This window comes from Calidris pugnax, unplaced genomic scaffold, assembly GCF_001431845.1.
Source record: "Calidris pugnax isolate Ruff unplaced genomic scaffold, ASM143184v1 scaffold54, whole genome shotgun sequence".
Lineage (NCBI taxonomy): Eukaryota > Metazoa > Chordata > Aves > Charadriiformes > Scolopacidae > Calidris > Calidris pugnax.
In genome coordinates this window covers 4,109,908-4,128,266 of record NW_015090864.1, presented here as the reverse complement: position 1 = coordinate 4,128,266, position 18,359 = coordinate 4,109,908, and the positions used below count along the sequence as shown (strand labels likewise).

The 18,359-nt window shown below is 48.9% G+C and overlaps 1 protein-coding gene across 2 annotated transcripts in view; it reads left to right on the top strand.

Moving 5' to 3' along the window:
• Positions 1-18,359, top strand: part of LOC106889782 (mitogen-activated protein kinase kinase kinase 3-like) — a 61,420-nt gene that overhangs the window by 28,324 nt on the left and 14,737 nt on the right. For both annotated transcript variants that reach the window (XM_014945191.1, XM_014945190.1), the window contains exons 5-8: positions 4,687-4,800; positions 6,410-6,521; positions 13,755-13,888; positions 17,136-17,209. In XM_014945191.1, the coding sequence (XP_014800677.1) occupies positions 4,687-4,800; positions 6,410-6,521; positions 13,755-13,888; positions 17,136-17,209 (434 nt within the window). The remainder of the gene's footprint in view (positions 1-4,686; positions 4,801-6,409; positions 6,522-13,754; positions 13,889-17,135; positions 17,210-18,359) is intronic.

Sequence of the window (18,359 nt, the reverse complement as noted above, 5' to 3'; positions counted from 1 at the left end):
TGGCTTTGAATGTGGTCAGGTTTCTAATCTTGGCCATTCTCTGACAGCCCTCCCGGGAAAAGCCTGCCATTGAATTCTCTAGGAATGACTCATTTCATTCCAGGTTTCTTTCCACTGAATTTTTTGCCAGCAACAGCAAACAGAAGCTTAAATAAGGCATTTTTATCCTGCAGAGTCTCTTCCTGGGCATGTGCACAGCACGTTGCAGGACCATGAACGGGCCTTTGGGTACTCCTGACTTCTTAGGGTTGAGAAGGACCTTCAGTGTTTTCTTTTTCTGTACATGAAAATTCCTTCTTATGAGAACCTACACCTTTGGGAAGAGGTCTGAGCAGTAGTAATTCAGGGCTGTTATTGTGGAAATGCTATAAACACACAAAAGCAAAATTTGGGGAGGTAGCCCACATGTCCACATGGTGACACCCCGCCATCTGGCTCCTACCATGTTCTGGGTCAGGTTTTTTAGTCTCCTGACTGCTGATCTCAGAGGTGGCCTGACCACAGACTCATTACAGCTAAATGTTACCCCCTTTCTTCATAATCTAAAGGGAACTCTGTGGCGATTCTTTGTTGTCATCAGATATGTCTCTTGCGGAAGCACCTTGAAGACCATAATTACACTGAGGTCAACAGGCCCCTACAAAATCTCACTAAATGTCAGTCCCTGTCCCAGTGAAGCAGGAGTCCTGAAGCCAAGATGAGGGAGATGAGCATGCCAGCTGGGTGGAGCAGGGGCACGCATGAATCACATCCTGGTGGGACCATGGAATCAGCAGCCTTGGGCTGGTATAGATAAGAGTGGGGCCTGGCTGTGGGCGTACCTCATGGGGCACGTCTGCTTCTTAGCGTTAGGCTGGGCTCATCTTTCTGATGAGCAGGACAGCAGAATATGGCCAGGCCATGGACAGCATGGCGTGGTGTTTGTTGGATGGTTGCCTGTGTTACAGATTTAAAGACTGGCTTCTGCAGCAGATGCTCTGCCTGAATTTGATCTGTATACGCTGCTAAACAGCTTCTCCAGGTGTGACTAAGTCTTACTTTGTTGTTTGTCCCATCCTCTATCACCAATTTGTCACTTTGGGCAGAACACTGAACCTCGCTGTGCCACCAGTTCCCTTCTGACCTCCCCTTCTCTCCTCTGGGGCTGTCCCCTCGGCATCATTTCGGAAGCTTTGGGAGACGTAAAGCCTAGGGAAGTGGTAGGAGCTCTGTTACAGGGTGGGGGAGGAGAGGTGTTTAAAAGCACATTTCACAAACATTTGTCGAGAATTGTTGATGCCAGTTGGTCCTGCATTGGGCAGGAAGATGAACTAATTGACCTCTCAGATTTTTCCCCAGCCCCGTTTCCTACTATTTTTTGGCTTTCTGCGGTGTCTTACAGAGTGAGGTCCAGCAATACTGTTGTAGTCGGTGAAAACTCTTCCTTTGCACTCACTTTCTTAGACTGCAGTGGATTGACTACCAAGTCCCATACTAAAATATCAGGCTCCAGGGGAGTATACTGTTTAAAAGCAAGAGGAAAATCTAATAAGCTCTATTTAGTGAAACTTCTGTGTAAGTAAACTTTGCTGTTCATCACAGCTGCTTGCTCTGTAGACAGAATAAACCCAGTTACTGGAAATGCACCCTGGCAATTACTTCCATGGTTCTGCACGAGTCTATATTTAGTTTCATGCCTAGTGGATATCTGTTCCTGATATCCATGTGTGCCACAGTCTGGAAGCCAAATGGAGCGAAATCTACCTGCCAGATGTGGGTAATAGGTAAAGCCAAGCTAAATACTGGCTCCAGTCCCTTTTACAGGAGGGCAATTTCTGCCTGATGTTTTTGGCTCCTCTGGAGCAGGCCTGCAAATGTGTTAATGTTGTGATACTGGAGTGAGATGGAGCGACTTGCAGAACATTTTGTTCAAAGGAACAGGCTAGGGGTTGCTCCGAACGTTTTTGAGGAGCTCAGTAAAAAGATGGATGAGCAGTGGGACTTGGAGAGTTCCGAGTCAAATTCTGCTTGGTGGTTAAATGAGGGGGAGCAGCTCTCCACTGTTCTCATTTCTGCTTGGGGGAAAGTAGGAGAGAAGGCTTGTCTGCTTGATGTACCTGTGGAGCCCTTGGGAACTTCAGGAGTGTTAAGCTGTGCACCAAGAGTGTACCAATATCTCTTAAGCTTTACTGCTTAAGGAAATAGGCTGTCTGAGAACAGCTGGACAGCATTTAGGAGACATATTCAATACCGTCTTTGTCTGGTATCTGCTGTGACCATGGCTGATTCATTCGGATCCCAAAGTTTAACCATGAACCATGGGCTGACCATTTACTCCATGGACCTACTGAAAGCCCAAATAGTTGATACCTACCTGGTGAGTACTTTCCTTTCATTCATGTCCAAGCCCTGTCCCAAACTGGGAATCTGTTTCCAGCCTTGCTGGAAACCCAGCCCAGACAAGACTAGTGTTGGTGTTCTCTGTAAACCCCACAGCTGGTTAGGTCTATTGCTTGGGAGGTAAGGGACATCTGAACTTTTCCCCATCTGGTTTGGTTGAGAACTCAAGTACCCTCATCAACACCCTGTAGGACATCCCGGGACAAGGCTTTCTCAAGAGTTCCCCTTGGAATCTTTTTCCTACACACAAATAACTGAATAGTTTTCAGACAAAGGCTACACAACCAAATTATCCCTCTTTCTGGGTGAATATGCTAAATGCTTTGCTCTGGAGTCTCTCTTTCTGACTTTTTGTAGAAATTTCTCAACCACATTTGCATACCTTACACTAGAAGAGCCCTCCTAACTCAACCTGGAGTTTGTTGCTTAGGTATGTTTTGAGAACTGGCCTTGTCTTTCCTCAGCAATTACCACTGCTTCCAGCAATTGCACCTGGCAGCTTACTTTCCTCACCTCTTCATCCCATTTCTGGATATCTAACTCTCCTCTGCAAGCTGTAGGGGTCCTGGGTATCTAATTTGGGACTGTAAACTCTACAGAAATCAGCTTGCATTAAACGTAGCTATTGCAGTGCCCCTTTGCAGACCTGGCTTTCAGTATCTTGAAGCTGAGGGCCTAAAGTAAGGTATAAGCTGAGGACTACCTACTGCTCACAGCTGTGGGAGCTTGGCTTTCTTGGTGGGATGATGGTGATAAACTTGATGTTTGTCATATGAAAGAGGTGGCCTGTATATGATTTGTTTCCCTGTGTGAAAAATAGGGATGAAAGATAACCACAGGAGAGGAGAAACTTAATCCAAACCTTGAGATGTTCACACTGCAGACCCTTAAGATGGAGCTTGGTGAATCAGGCTGTGATTCTTGGGTGGAGAAGGTGACTGTAGCAGTTTCCTGAGGTGAAGCCTCATCTTGTTGGCCAGGGCCCACAGCCTTCCCTTGACCTGGTCATCCCTGGAGTCCTAGCCTCAGCACACACAGTCTGAGGTGTATTTGCCTGCAGGCCAACAGCCAAACCCTTGGCAACACCCTGGGATCAAAAAGGTAGTCACAGGCAGCTTTTGAGTGTCGTCTTCTGGAGCGTTTGATCTGAGGTGCATTCTGTGGCTGGTGGCATGAAAACTGATCACCCAGGGCCTTTCAGAAGTTTTGGGCAGCTGTGGCTCCCAGTAAGACCAGTGGGAGCCTACTGGGAGCTGCGGCCGCTCTGTCCCTTTGGTAGGTGGAACCGCTGTGTGCTTTGGCACAGGCACGAGTGTAACGTGCTGTGTTGGCTGGACTCGGTGCCAATGCCCGAGGCAACCTACGGAGGCCGAGGACTGGTTTTTATGAGATTAGGCAGAATGCCCCTGGATGTGGGGCAAAAAGTTGTGTTTTTAATCTTAGCCCAAGGCAGCAGGAAGGCCACCCTCTGAAGTGCAGCTGTGTTGGGTGTTGGAAGCTTTGCAGGACGTGGTACACCACACAGCAATGTCAGGAGGGTCAAATTCTCTCTGGAGATAGGAGGGCAATAGTGTGCCACTTAACCAGGAAAACATCAGGACCTTTAGGTACTTGATAGACACGGCACTATGTACTGCTCTGTTCTGTTTACTTTACAAAGATCAGAAGCTGAACTTGTCCTTCTGGGAATTAAAGAAGTGGTTCTTGGAGGGAGAGCAGTGCACAGCTTTCACATCAAAAGGAAAGAGACTCTTATTTGTGAGATGTTCCCTGGGTTCACCTGATGCCCAAACACTGGGGAGACTGTGTCAGTGTCCAGGAACACAGGTTGCAGCAGAAGGGAAGGCCTCTGAGAATCTACCAGAGCTTTGGTGTAGCTCACTGCTTTCTTGGAGCATGACCCAGGAAGAATGTGTGGGGCTCTTTTGGGACTGGGTAGCAGCAGGTCTTGCCTACAAACTCTAAGATCACAGCAGCCCCAGAGTTAGCAGGCAGCAAGCCTAAGGTTTCATCTCAGCCCTCTCCTCTTCCCACCAGCTGAATTGGTGATGTGACCTTTAAGCTCACACCTTGCAGATGTTTTTTGTTGTGACTTTTTTGCGTCTGTTCCTTGGTAGATGAGAACTTGGAAGAAAATGTTAAGAGCTTGGCAAGCTGGAGGGCATGGGGGCTCTGTTTTCCATCCGCCTTCTTGCGTTCCTCCCTCATCCCCCGATTCCCAAGCTGCTCGCTGCGAGGATCTGGCTTCCTCTGTTTACCCAAAAGTGTGACACTGCCGTGCTCCGGTGTTTGTTCAATCCCTTCCAGCTCCTGATCCCGCTGAAATCCCAGGAAGATTTGGACAAAGCGGTGGAACAGTTGGAGCTGAGCCCTTCCCTGAAGAGCCTGCGGATCCTTGTGAGCGCTCCAAAGAAAGCGAATGTGAGCCCTTCACCTTCTCTGCTCTTTTGTGTCCGGTGCGAGATGCCTTGTTATTGTGTTGGGGAGTGGAAACGAGACTCCTGACAGTGCAGAGCAGAGGCAAGCTGGTTGTGATGGGGGTCAGCCCTGCTCTGGCTCAACCACACGGAAATCCTCCTGTGGTAGCAGCCCAGAGGCTAAGCTCAGCTCCCCCTAGCTCTTCCTGCAGCCTGTGAAGGGTTAAGTACTGCACTGCTCCTCAAACAAGGTTAAATCCCAGGAGAATGCCTTGTGCTTTCTGCCTAGGGATGCTGTCACCATTCCTCTGTAGCCTCTCCTCCATACACATCACAAGCCTTGGTCCTTGCCATCCTGGGTGACAGCCTGAGGACCGTTCCCTCCATGTACTGCTGCAATACTAAAGGCCAGGGAGAGCAAACTGGAGAATCCTTCCATCTCATGAAAGACTGCCTTTTTTTTTTTTTTTTCCCCATTATTTATTTTTTATTTGTTTTTCCTGAGCTCAGTGGTTTTGCAGTTAAGCCCATTAGCCTGACCTCGCCTGCACGGAGTGTCTTGCCAAAGCACATGTCGTGCTGCCCCAAGCACAGGCTGTAAAGCAAGGGATCTGCAGATGTTGCAACTCCGTTTCTTCCTTATATTTCCTAGAAGTACCAGAGAGACTGGGAGTCTTGAAACTCATACTGTTTGTCCTCATGCTACCGCTGGTGCTTAAAACTCCTGGAACTCCTTTGTTCCTTTTGAGAGGCTTTCAAAAGGTGCAGGGACCAGAGTTCCAGGGGAAAACTGAGCCATTAATCAGGGTTTCCTAAATCCTGGGCAGCAATGGGATGATCTGCCTTTACAACTGCAGGAACACTGCAGTATTGCAAGTTAACTACTTAGAGCAGAGCAGCCGGGTGGATTCATGTGTACCTTTGAGAGTAGGTCAAACTCTTCTTGAAGCACGTGACCATGCAGGAACATATGGTTCCGAGATCATACATAAAATTATCACAATATCACAGTGCGCTGTAGCGTGTTATCTTAGTAAGACTTGGCCTCTACAACTTAATTAGCGCCTGGATTGTAATTTTGTTGCTTTCTCCCAATCTGTCTTCCATAGCAGAACCTGATCCTCCAATCTGTGTTCTCCTGACCCTCCACTCTCTGTTCCTCTGCTCTGTTACAGAGGAGCCTCTGCCACTGAAGTCTGTGGAGTGTGAAGGACAGGCTCTGATTTCGGGACTGCAAATTTGGGTTCAGGGATCAGTCTCTCTCTCTATCTGGAAATAAAGCAGTGTGGAAACAGTCTTTTATGTCAAATATCTGTATTTACTGTTATCAACTGGAGTCCAAACTTACCTTATTGGAGTATTTTAATGACAGATGTGAGTTGTTTGTGAGTGATTTTTTGGATCACCCTAGTTTACATACATGTCCTTTTTTTTGTTTATGGTTCTGGGGTAACATGGTCATGGGGAGCCAAATGCAGGGTTTCACGTGATGTGTCTGTAAGGGCTGCAACAGAGTCTCATCATTTTGGTCATGGGGAGCCAAATGCAGGGTTTCACATGATGTGTCTGTAAGGACTGCAACAGTCTCATCATTCACTTTGTCTAATTACCAGCTCCTCCAGCCAAACAACAGTAAACAGCACGAAATGAGGATCTCCAGATCCATGGGGGATATCATGGGATCCCTGTACAAGGACTCCGAGAGGACGCGGAAGTATTCAACAGGTCAGTGAAACGCGGTGCTCTGCGGGGTGTTCTGTGCTGTTACAAGCTGGCCGTTGTCCCCTTTCTCTTTCCTCTCACAACCCTGGAGCTCCTACAGTCTGGATGGTCACCCTGATTCCTCCCACCCGTAGCTCAGTGCAGTGCTGCTTACCCTTAGCCTGAGGAGGAGACTCTTCAGCCTGAGGAGGAGACTCTTCAGGCTGCACGGGTCGGATGAGGTTGTGCTGAGCAGAGTCATGGTTGACATGAAGAGCAGGGGATCTGAGGTGTAATTTGAGGGGAGAAATGCAGTGGTAAAAACCTCCAGTGAATTCGATGCTACTGAGCTTTACTGAAGCAAAGAGTGAGGATCTATAAAAAACCACGGCTTTTTGAGACCTTGTCATTATTACTCCTTTAACCATTTGCTGTTGTTCTCTTGGCATCTCTCCCTGTTCCTCAGCACAATAACGTAACTAAACAGGCTTGGGTTCCTTAGCTCCTGAGTTTGGACCAACTTGACCACATATGGACCACATATGTGTCTCTGTGCCACCAATCTGGTCTTGTTGGTGAAATGAAGTCTGTGCTTTTATGGTTTCTCAGGAGCAGGGATGTGCACAGTGTCTTGCAGCAGTCACATTTCAGGTGCAGGGGAGCATCCCTTTCCTTCAGAGGTGCTGAGAATAGATCCCTGCAGCCTCTGAAGCCACTCTGGCAAATGCCTAGTCTTTTCTTGTAGCCCTGCAGGGACTGGAGTTTGTTCATAGCCTTGTGTGGTCTTGTCTTTGGTTTTCTGTGCTTGAATTTATGCTTTTCTTGGTATATAGCAGAGGTATAATTACTCATATTACAACCTATAGGCGGACTCAATGATCCTGAAATAGCCTAAGTGTCCTCTGCTGCATCTGTGGGCGCTGGTTAGAGTAATTTCTACAGATCTCTATTGTTTTCATACAATTTTTCAACAACTGTAGAAATGACAGCATCAGAGGCCTTGAATAAATTGGGGTCCTCCTGTACAAATATACATGAATATATGCTTCAACCTCCAAAGATACCTTGTACTTACATGGCAGTAAACACTTCCAAACTCTTTTCTCTGTGCAACAAAAGAGTATTTTTCTCCAAGGATTTGCCCTTTCTCTGTCTCTTAGCCTGTGCTGCCTTGATAACATACCCTGTGGTTTGCTGCATCTCAGACAATGATCTATAGGAAATGTTCTTCTGGGGTAGGTCCAATATAGCCCCTTGTGCAGCCAAGCCCAGCTTTTACCAACGCCAGGCGTGGGTGGTACAAGAGCTCTCTTTGGGCCTGGTGTTTGAATGTGCCAGGGGTGTCTTTTTCTATTGTGGGGTGGTTTTGCTAGCTCACACGGCTCTTGAGAGTTTGCCCAGAGTCTGGCAGAGTCACCAGATAATTCTGAATCACAGAAATACATGGTAAGGCACAGAGCCTCAGCAGAAACTGTGCTTGTGTGAAACATCTCTGCTGCTCTGCTCTGGCACTCGTTAAGCTGTTAACATAAGCCAAGGAAGAGCTGTGGCACTGGGAGCTGTCACGGATGTGTGAACTGAGCGTGATGGGCAGAATTGATCCCATGTGTGCCTGTGCTAGTGAGAAGATTATTTTTGCCCACTTAGGTGAAAGCGTTGACACAAAAGTCTTTCCTTACTGTTTTGGAGCTGCTGCAACACACAGAGAGAGTCCCTGACCAGGTCCACACCAGTGGCTGTGAGGTGTCACTGCCTTGAACAGTATCCTTCATGTAGATAAGGCAGACAAAGGAAGAGAGATCAGCTCTGCAGGGGTGACAGCCTGAGGTACAGATGGATTTTGAGGGAATGCCTAAACAGCAGAGTGGAGGAATGGATATGACATGCTGGTTTAATCTAGGTCATGGAGGAGGAGGACTGGGAGCACCAGATGTGGGATGCAGAGTGTGCTAAATTTGGGGTCTTCAGGAGGGTCTACATGATGACCACTAATGCACCAAAACCATTGTCCTTGATTCTGTTAGGTAGCAAAGGTAATGAGCTCGTGCTAAAGTCATCTATCTAGTATGATTTTTTTACATGAAGATCATCCATTTTGCTCTTAGTTTGAAAAGAGTTGCAACCAACCCTCTGTGTGGGTAACAGCACACCAGAGCCCTCACCTTGGAGTTATCTGGGGTCTGTAGGAACCTACTACAGCCCTGCTTAGGAGGTGTTCACAATCCAGCACATCCAGCTTTTTCACCTCCCGGGTCAGAACTGGATAATCTAGCAGCTGGGCAGAAACTCCAGTGAGCTGAAAAAGGAGACCAGTGTTTCAAATGGAGCATGAAACTGAACGTTGGGCAACAGACAGGGAGAGATGATCCTGTGTTGTGGTTCCCCGAAGCAGGGATTTCACTGAACTCTGTGGATGGTCCAAAGGCAGCCGAAGAGGCTGGGATTTCTGCAGGAGAAACTATTCTTCACTTGCAATCGCAAGGTATTTCAGTGTTTGCTTCTGCTGGCATCAAAGTGGCTGCTATCAAGAGGGGATCTTAACTCAGTTCAGCTTTTCTCTTGAAATCACATTGAAAAGGAGATTTAAAGTGACTTTATTAAAAAAAAAAAAAAAGGTGGTTCAGGGTCATGTTCTCAGTGTTTCTGGGATGTCTCATGTTTTTCTGCTGACTCTGCCATGTTAGCAGCAGTGAAAAATAATAAAACTACATGTTGTTGGCACAAGCACATTGGAAGGGGGGGTAGATGTTCTGGGGAAGATTTTGGCTATTTTTGCTTCTGCTGGACAGAAAGTGTCCTCAGTCCATGTCCCTGAAAAACCTTATGCAAAGTCAATATTTTCTTTTTTTTTTCCTCCCATAAACGTTTTTCAGTAGAACATCCCAACCCTGCTTTATTTTTTTTTTTTTTTTTTTTAAGTGGAAAATGTTCCAGTCTCTTGGTGACCAGCATCTGCAAGTGTTCAGCTGAGTGCCAGGAAATTTTGGCTGAAAATGTATTGGGGTTCTGGATTTTCAGATACCTGAGGGTTGTTCTTATGTACTTTGAATAAATACATGTTTCACAACATTACCCACAAATTATTCAAGAGCCCTATTCCAGAATCACCACTTCAGTGGAAACGTTTGCCAAAAGCTTAATTTTATTTATTTATTTATTTCATTTTTCCATGGTGGCAAACCAGGCTGCTGAGGATTTGAATGCAGATCTCCAGAGAGAGGTGGTAGAAAAACTTTGCTGGTGCCCAGGCTGGCCAGATGACTCTGAAAAACAAAGACCTGGAGGTGATATCTGTGCTGTTAAATTCACAGGGCCAGGACACAAACACTGGCTGGCCGTTGATGAGGTTGCTTAATCGTTAGCACATTCCCTGGCCAACCCTGTACCAGAAACTGCCATCCCAGCGACGCTTGGGTACAAACTGGGGCAGCATGGGCTAGGGACCTGTTGCAGATGTTAAGATGGATGAGATCCCCTCTGTTTTGAGAAAAGGAGGAGAATTTGTCTGTGTGCATCATGCCAGCTTCTTTAGGGCTAGAAAATGGGCTCTGTCCTGCTTATTAGCATAGATGGACCCTAAAGTTTGCCTTAAATCAAGATGTAGGAATCCATCCTCAGAGGATCGGGAGGGCGAGGAGGGAGACTTGTAGAGGTCCCACTGAAAAAGAAGAAATCGAGGGAGATTTGGTCCGTCTGCTCACACCTCCCCTGGGCAGTCACAGAATGAGAAGTTTCCTGCAGGTTTATCTCCTTTTCTTCTGCTGCTGCTGCATCCTGAGCCCCGTGTTTCTGCCAGGGCTCGGAGGAACGGCGCATCTTGACGTCATTGTCCTTCGTTGGGCTCTGCGGCGATGTCATCCCAGGGCTGGGCTCTTTGTAGCTGCAGCTGTGAGTGTAGGAGGCTGCCAACAAACCCTCCCAAGCTCTGACTTCTAAGGGGCTTCTTTTCTCCATCGGGACCCCCCGGCTCGATCCCCATCAAGGGATGGATGAAGTTTTGGGGAAGGACCGGGCAGGTCAGGGAAAGGGTGAAGCCGGGGAACGGGGAGGCGGAGGGAAGCCAAGCCTGGCACAGGGGAGCTGGCTGTACGTGCAGCACCACGAGTTCTGCACATACTGCATGAAAGACACTTCTTAAATAAAAATAACAGAAGGGAACATGAAAGACCCCAGCAGATGCCAGCAGTGACTGTAAGTCTCCGTGCTGGCCTGGTTCACCCTGCTCGGGACATGCTGTGCTCTAGCCTCAAATATATGGCTTTACATTAGTGAGTGTAACATGGAGTCCCTTCCCAAAACACCTTGCTCCAGAGGGTAACCAAGGTCAGATGCTCAACCCGTGCCAATCTGCAGAGTTTCTCTGAGTTCAGGAATCCTGAATAGAGCTGCTGAGATCCAGCCAGCATTCGGCTTATAAAGAAATGCCTCAGAGCCTGCCCCCTCCCCACTGGGTCTGAGGACTGGAACTCACATATGATCCTGTAGACCCCACGAGGACAGGCCCTTGGGGGTCTCCTCTCTCTGCATGGTGCTGCTGTTCCTTGAGCATTAGGTCAGGTGTGAAGGGCATCTGTGATATGTGTCAAACAGGCACATCTGGGCTTGTCTGTCCATTTTTTCCTCTGCCTCTGGGTGTGTGAAGCAGCATTATCTAATATATCCAGAATGCCTCCTGTTGCCCCAGTTCCATTCCCCCCTTTTGTTAACAGGGCAGGATAGGGCTGGATGGGGGAATCAGTCTTGGGCCCCAGAGCTCTGCTCCCACCACCTCCCTGTGTTCCTCGGCTGTGAAGCAGCAGCAACCGGTGCTCCTGGAGGTGTGAAGCTGCATAAATTACTTTGAGCAGCTTTTCTACCCAAACAGCCTGGCTGAAAAGCATCGGGTTCAATCCAGCAGTTTCCAGGCATGCAAAAGCCTGAGCGTTTTTGTTTAACTTCCTTGCCTGCTGGGAAATGGCTGGTGTCTTATCCCCTCTTACAGTTTTTGGCAGGAAATGTGACTCTGGAAGGTCAAACACAACTGACCTGATGACTGGGAGTAGTTGTTACAGGCAAAGGCTTAATGTGAGATCATGCTAAGTCTTTACGCTTGTGATAAATCTCATTTAACTCCCTGGGTTCAAAATCAAACAGGGCAGGGACAGCTCTTTGTAAAACCCACGTTGAAGGCTTCCTGGGCAGTGGGTGGGTTGTTGCAGTGAGAGATCCCACACCTCACCGTAGTAGTAACAACTCAGTATCCAGCTTAGCTCAACAGAACTAAGATAGAGCAGTTATACCATGTCAAATTCCCTAGCAGCTTTTTTGGAAGCAAGAGCCACCCTAATCTCTTTAGGCAGCGTTCTGGATTGCCATCTGCTAAGCAAAGGAGGGGATGATAATGCAGTGATTTATCCAGGGTGCCCGAACTGTTAAATGGTTAAACGTTTGTTTATTTATCTTCAAAGAGAGGATGCCGTACTTCCCAAGTGGTTTTGTTTTTAGGGCTGGTGGAAAGCCAGTTCATTATGAATGCCACAGCACTCGAGAGATTCTCTCCCCTTGATCTTGGCGTTACTTCAGTGGGACTTTTTTTTTTTCGCTGTGTTCTTATCCTGCAGGAAATCTGTGGAGAAAATAGGAAGAAGAAAAAAAAAAGAAAGTAACTCAAAGCCATATGACTTTTATTTTTACAATCAGAGCAAGGAGTCTGAAGGGAGATGTACTGTGGGACAAAGATATCTATGCATTTGGTGTAAATCCAGCAGGGCTGATTTAGTGGTCTTTACTGCTGGTGTGACACTGCTAATGTTAGCAGCTCCTGATGTGTATCAGCTTAAGTGAGAGGTGGGGACTCAGATTTGTAGTGCTGATCACGCTGATGGATTTATGCCAGAGATCAATCTGGCAAAGTAGCTGTGATGCAGAATAGCAGCAGAAGAGGCAAAAGGGTTGTGTTGATTGATCAGTGTTGAATTTTCACCGTGGGATAGGCCCCTTCCCGGTACCTTTCTCTTGCAATTTGGTGTTTAGCCTGGGCATGTTGTTACCAAGTGGTGGTAATGAACCAAAGAGTTGGCGAGATGGCTGCAAAAATGGATGCAAAGTGTAAGGAAACACATCTCCGTGTGCTTTCTTAATTCTTAAAGGATGTGTGCTATTTTAGAAGCCTGCTTAAAAACAAGTTGTTGTGTTGCGTGAAAGCTCACATTGCACAATAACGACTGGTTTGAGCTCCAGCACGGAGCAGCACGGACCTCCGTCAGCAATTCCTTGCCACGAAGTGATGACAGCCCAGGGATGGAGGGGAGGGACTGCAGAAAGACAAGCAGAGCCAAGCCTGTGCATCCATCTGGGCTAAGTGAGGGCAATGCTCTCTATATCCTGAAAAGGCACGAGGAATCAATTAGGGTGAATTTGTGGGGAATAAGGGAGAGGAATGGGGTGTTGGGGTAAGGAAGCTGTGGAGCTCTCTCCCAGGTGCAAAACAGAACCCCCCCTTTGCTAAACAGGTCTTGTGGGATGCCTGTGAAAGTCTTGCTCCATGTGCTGGGGTGTGCATGATGCACTGCAAAGCCCTAGGGGTTTCCAGGTGGCTCTGCCTGGTACGGAGGTTCTGCCAACTGCAGGGATGGAGCCTCTGAGGCTACAGACAGGGGAGACAACCCTCCTTTGGCAGGACGTGGGACGAGCTGATCCTGTAGGCCATTCTCCTTGCTATGGTTCATGGATTTAAGGGCTGTTTTTCCTTCCTCTTTACTTTCATACAGGGAAGGGAGAGAGAAGAGGGGTATTTGAGTGCAAGTGGTTTTCCATGTAAGAAGTGATGTTGCAACGAGTTTACCCAGGCTGTTTCCCACATTGCTGAAGGAGGCGGTGATGTGGTCCAGGGAGGAAATGCCCGGGAGGTGAAAGAGGGGAGGTGGATTTGGAGTTTGCATTTTGCTTTGGGATTGACTGTATTGCAACAAAACTCTGGAGCTCTTTTCTTTCTGGCATCGACAGAGCACCTGGATACAGTGCACAGCTCTTAAGATCCAGCGTAGCTTGAAGGCTAAGTCCGCTAGATGTTGCGTGGCCCCACAGTAGGAAACTGTCCCTGTTGCAAAAGCTGTGTAGGATGTCCATAAACAATATTCATCTCTAGCTCCATTCTCTTCCACACAAGTTCAAACCCAGCAGTGTCTCCTGGAGGTCTGTGATCACTGGAACAGTGTCTCTGGAAGGACTTGGATGTGGCAAGTCCTCTCCTTGACCCGTGCCTTTTCCGTGTCCTAGGGTCCCTGCACACCGGCCGGAGCTCTCCGCCCCCGGGGAGCGTTCCTGAGGAGCAGCAGCAGATTGCTCGCCAGGGATCCTACACCAGCATCAACAGCGAGGGCGAGTTCATCCCCGAGACCATGGATCAGAATGTGAGTGGGGCTGGGGCCTGTGGGTTAACCTGGGGCAGCGTCAGACACGAGGGAGGCTGCACTCATAGAATCATAGAATCATTGAGGTTGGAAGAGACCCTTGGGATCATCGAGTCCAACCATCTACCCTACTCTACAAAGTCCTCCCTTACACCATATCCCTCAGTACCCCATCCAAACGTCCCTTAAACACAGCCAGGGATGGTGACTCTACCACCTCCCTGGGCAGCCTGTTCCAATGCCCGACCACTCTCTCTGTGAAGAATTCCTTCCTAATGTTCAATCTAAACCTACCCTGTTGGAGCTTGAAGCCGTTCCCTCTCGTTCTATTGTTAATTACCTGTGAGAAGAGACCAGCCCCAACCTCTCTACAGTGTCAAGTAGTTGTAGAGAGTGATGAGGTCTCCCCTCAGCCTCCTCTTCCTCATACTGAACAGCCCCAGCTCCTTCAGCCGCTCTTCATATGATTTGTCTTCTAGGCCCTTCACTAGTTTCGTTGCCCTCCTCTGCACTCGCTCCAGCACCTCGAGATCCCTCTTGTATTGAGGTGCCCAAAACTGGACACAATACTCGAGGTGTGGCCTCACCAGTGCCGAGTACAGTACAGTACTCCTAAGTGCCATTCCCACTGTTGTTCCTGCACATGGGATTCAAGCCAGCTTTTTCCAGGAATGGGTGCCTCTGGGCTTGACATACTCAAGAAACAGTGGGCCAGATTTCCAGGAACCCTAAAAGCCAGCTGGGGGGGGTGATGGCAATGTGCTCAGGCACCTCAGGTAGCTGTGGAGGAGTGTGGATCTGGCTCACACGTGCACACCAGCTGCCAGGCTGTTGTGGCCACAGCCTTCCCGGATCCCGGGGAGCAGGAGGGAGTGTGCCAAGCAACCGGTTGTTGCCTGGGATTGCAACAGCCTGGGCATGTCAGCAACTCTCACTGTTTCCCAGGTGCTGCTTCTCCCTGAGCTCCAGCTACAGTTCTTGGCTCTGCCTGCAGCCTCTCTCTATGTCCCTCCTTCATACAATCCCCTTTTTTTCCCCCCTCTCTTAATAAGGAGTTTGTATATTCCAATCCCTTAGTAATAAAAGAGCAGCTAGTTTTTCAGCACAGTGATGAGCAGAACCTCCTTCCTCCAGTCAGTTTGGTACCCACGATGGAGGAAACTGGACTGTTGAGGGACCAGCTTAAATCTCCTTCTCAGTTTGCATCTCTGCTCAAGCTATAGCCCTGCAGAGCTTCATATAGGTCCTGTGAAGTCACCTGGGCTAACTGGGCACACAATTCATTCTTGCAATGCTCTTGGAAGGGCAGGACCAGGATCCACAATTTTCAGGAGGGCTGGCTGTGCAGGACGGACATCCAGAAGGCACTAAACTCACTCCAGCAGGCTGGTGTGCTGGTCCCCAAGGATCTTGCGTAGGGAAATGAGCTTTTCTACGCTCAGATAGCACCCACTAGCTCTGCTTTTGTGTGCAGGCTGTGCCAGGGTTTCTATGGCAAAGCTGTGTTTTCAACAGTTTATTATACAGCCATTAATAAAACAAGAAATCGCTCCGGGTGAGTCTTGGCAGCGTCAGAGTGCAGATGTATCTTGTGCTCCTTGCAGCCAAAAGTTGGCTTTCTATTGTTTTCACGTAGCTTCCAAGCACGTTTGGTAGGATTAAGACAAATTGTGTGTGCGTGCGGGGGGAGGGTCCACATGAAGCCCCCCCCTTGGGTGCAAATCAGCGCAGCTCCACTGGCTGTCAAGGGAGCCCCGTTAGGGCTAGCTCTGCTTTGAGCCTGCTCCTCATGAAGCTTCCCAGATGCTCTCCTTGCTTTTCCCCAGCACCACGCTGTGGGTGGCCTGCTGCCCTTCTCTGGTGAGGTAAATGCAGTAAAAAGGGGATTTGGGGATGGAGGAGCCGTGCGATTCCCCATATGGGCTTTGCCCTCAGAACGTTCTCGTGCTGCAGCTTCCACATGTGCCACATGGAAAACCACTTACAAGCTGGTGGTTGCTGCTTTTTGGGGGATGCCCCTGTGCGAGCCTGTGATGTAACTGCAGACTTTGCCTGGAGACCAGCTTGGCAGATGAGCAGAGCTTGAGTGTGGAGCCTCCTTGGATTCCCAATTCTATGCTTTCGAGAAATGAATCCGTTTCAGTGTTATTTTAACTGCTGGGAGGGACCTGGCATGGCTGGCAGAGGTGGGGAGTGGGGTCTAGCAGAGGTCTTACTCCTCTGTGACTTGTGCATTTTGATGGATGAGGCTTTGGGGTATAAAACTGGGAAGCAGAGAAAAATCGCGCTTTCCAATTGGGACGGTCCTGCCAAAACAATGTGAGCTGTTATGACAACGGGCTGAGGAGGTCTAAGGCAGGAACAGACCATGGAAAAGGAGGCTGTTCCCCTGCACGGGGAAGGAGGAGCAACGTGGGTCTGGGAGCCAGCAAAGGGGGACTCCACGTGGTTTTTAACCCTCCTTGCTCAGCTTTCCTGGTGAGGAGCTGGGCCTGGGGCTGGTTGTGGAGCAGGGATCAGTGAGTGTCCACAGTGGGTCTGCAGCCAGGAGGAAGCATCGTACCCACCGCAGCACAGCGTGGCCCTGAGCAAGCTCTGCTCCACGTAGCCCCTGGGGTTGCCACTCAATACAAAACCTCTATTGTTACTAACCAGCTATAAATAACCCCGGCCAGTACAATGTCTCATCCAGGAAGCAACACAAATGCAGCTTTTTGACTCACTGGAGCTAGTGAGAGCCAAACCAGTTTCTCCAGCCAAAAGCCCTGGTGATGCTTTGCTTATCACTGGAGAGGAAGGCTGGTCCGTGTGGTAGGGCAACGTGGGGAAGTCAGGAGTCCAGGGCTGTGATCCTGGCTGTGGTGCACAACATCCACTCGGCCTTGGGCATGTCATTTGTGTCCTCATTTTTATTTTTTTTTAATTATTTTTCCACTAATACTTTGAATCTCATTGACTTCCCAGCATGGTTTGAATATCAGGGTGCTAATTACCTTTGCCTCGGTTTCCCCGCTTAGCAAACAGCGGTTGGAAAGAACAATAATCCAGAGAGGGCATCATAAATGGATTTCCACTGGGAGGAAAACTTTGGATAGATTGGATGTCATCTCTACTGGGGCTGGCATCAGCTGGTGTAAATCGGCCAGCTTCCGTGGAGCTTTGTTGACCCTGCAGAGCTCTGCTGGGACGGGAGTTTGAAGAGCTACAGTGTGTGACTTCATTGTTTCCCCTTTTCTTTCACTGCCAGATGCTTGAAGTTTTCATCAGCCCCGACGGGTCGCTGTCTGGGAGCTGCCAGTCTCTGGACAGATCTGTGGACAGGTGAGTCGTGCGTGTCACCATCTGCACACACTGAAATGCAGAGAGGAGCAGGGTCAGTGGCATTCCCTGAGGCTGAGGTCCCCATTGGGATGAGGATGCACCTGAGCGAAACAAATTTACCTTGACTGCTGAAAAGCAGATCCTTGCACAGACTTTTGTGCAGTGGTTCCATTTGAATTGCAGTGATCTGAGCTGGACAAAGCAGCTGGGGATCTGCAGACAGCCTGGTGCTGTGTGCCCAGGTCTTCTGCCTTGGCCAGATCCCTCTCCTACTCTGGCTTTCTGCAGTCAGTGGGTCAATACTCCGTTACCCTCTCCGTGCCTCCTCCTCCCCGGGCTTGCTGTTCACTGTCCCCTCATCCAGCCCATACTGCCTCAGTTTCCCAATGAGGATGTTATGGGAGACAGTGTCAAAAGCCTTGCTGAAGTCAAGGTAGATGACATCTGCTGCCCTCCCCTCATCCAACCAACCGGTTATGGCATCATAGAAGGCTATCAGATTGGTCATACATGATTTACCCTTGGTAAACCCGTGTTGCCCACTTCCAATAACCCCCCACTCTTCAACTTGTTTGGAGATGACATCTAGTATGATGCACCTGAGCGAAACAAATTTATCTGGACTGCTGAAAAGCAGATCCTTGCACAGACTTCTGTGCAGTGGTGCCATTTGAATTGCAGTGATCTGAGCTGGACAAAGCAGCTGGGGATCTGCAGACAGCCTGGTGCTGTGCGCCCAGGTCTTCTGGTTTGGCTTTCTGCAGTCAGTGGGTCAATACTCCGTTACCCTCTCCGTGCCTCCTCCTCCCCGGGCTTGCTGTCTGCTCTCCATTGACCGCTTGGAAATTCGGCAACCCCTGTGCGCTGCCAGCAGCCACAGACGTGTCAGTCAAGGTGCTGAGGACACCAGACGAGCAACATCTAAGTTTAGCTTCTCCACAGGAAGCAACTAGGACATGTTGTACTAACACGGGCTGCAGCTCAATAGCTGGTGCGGCTGGTGAGTCCAAGCTCACACGTGCACGGCAACTGTACGTCTGCTGCCGTGCACGGTAGGCTGTGTATAAGACACAGTGTCCTTTTGGGAAGCAATATATATATATTTTTTTTCCATCTGCATCAAAGACTTTCTCTTCCCCCCGCCCCCCTT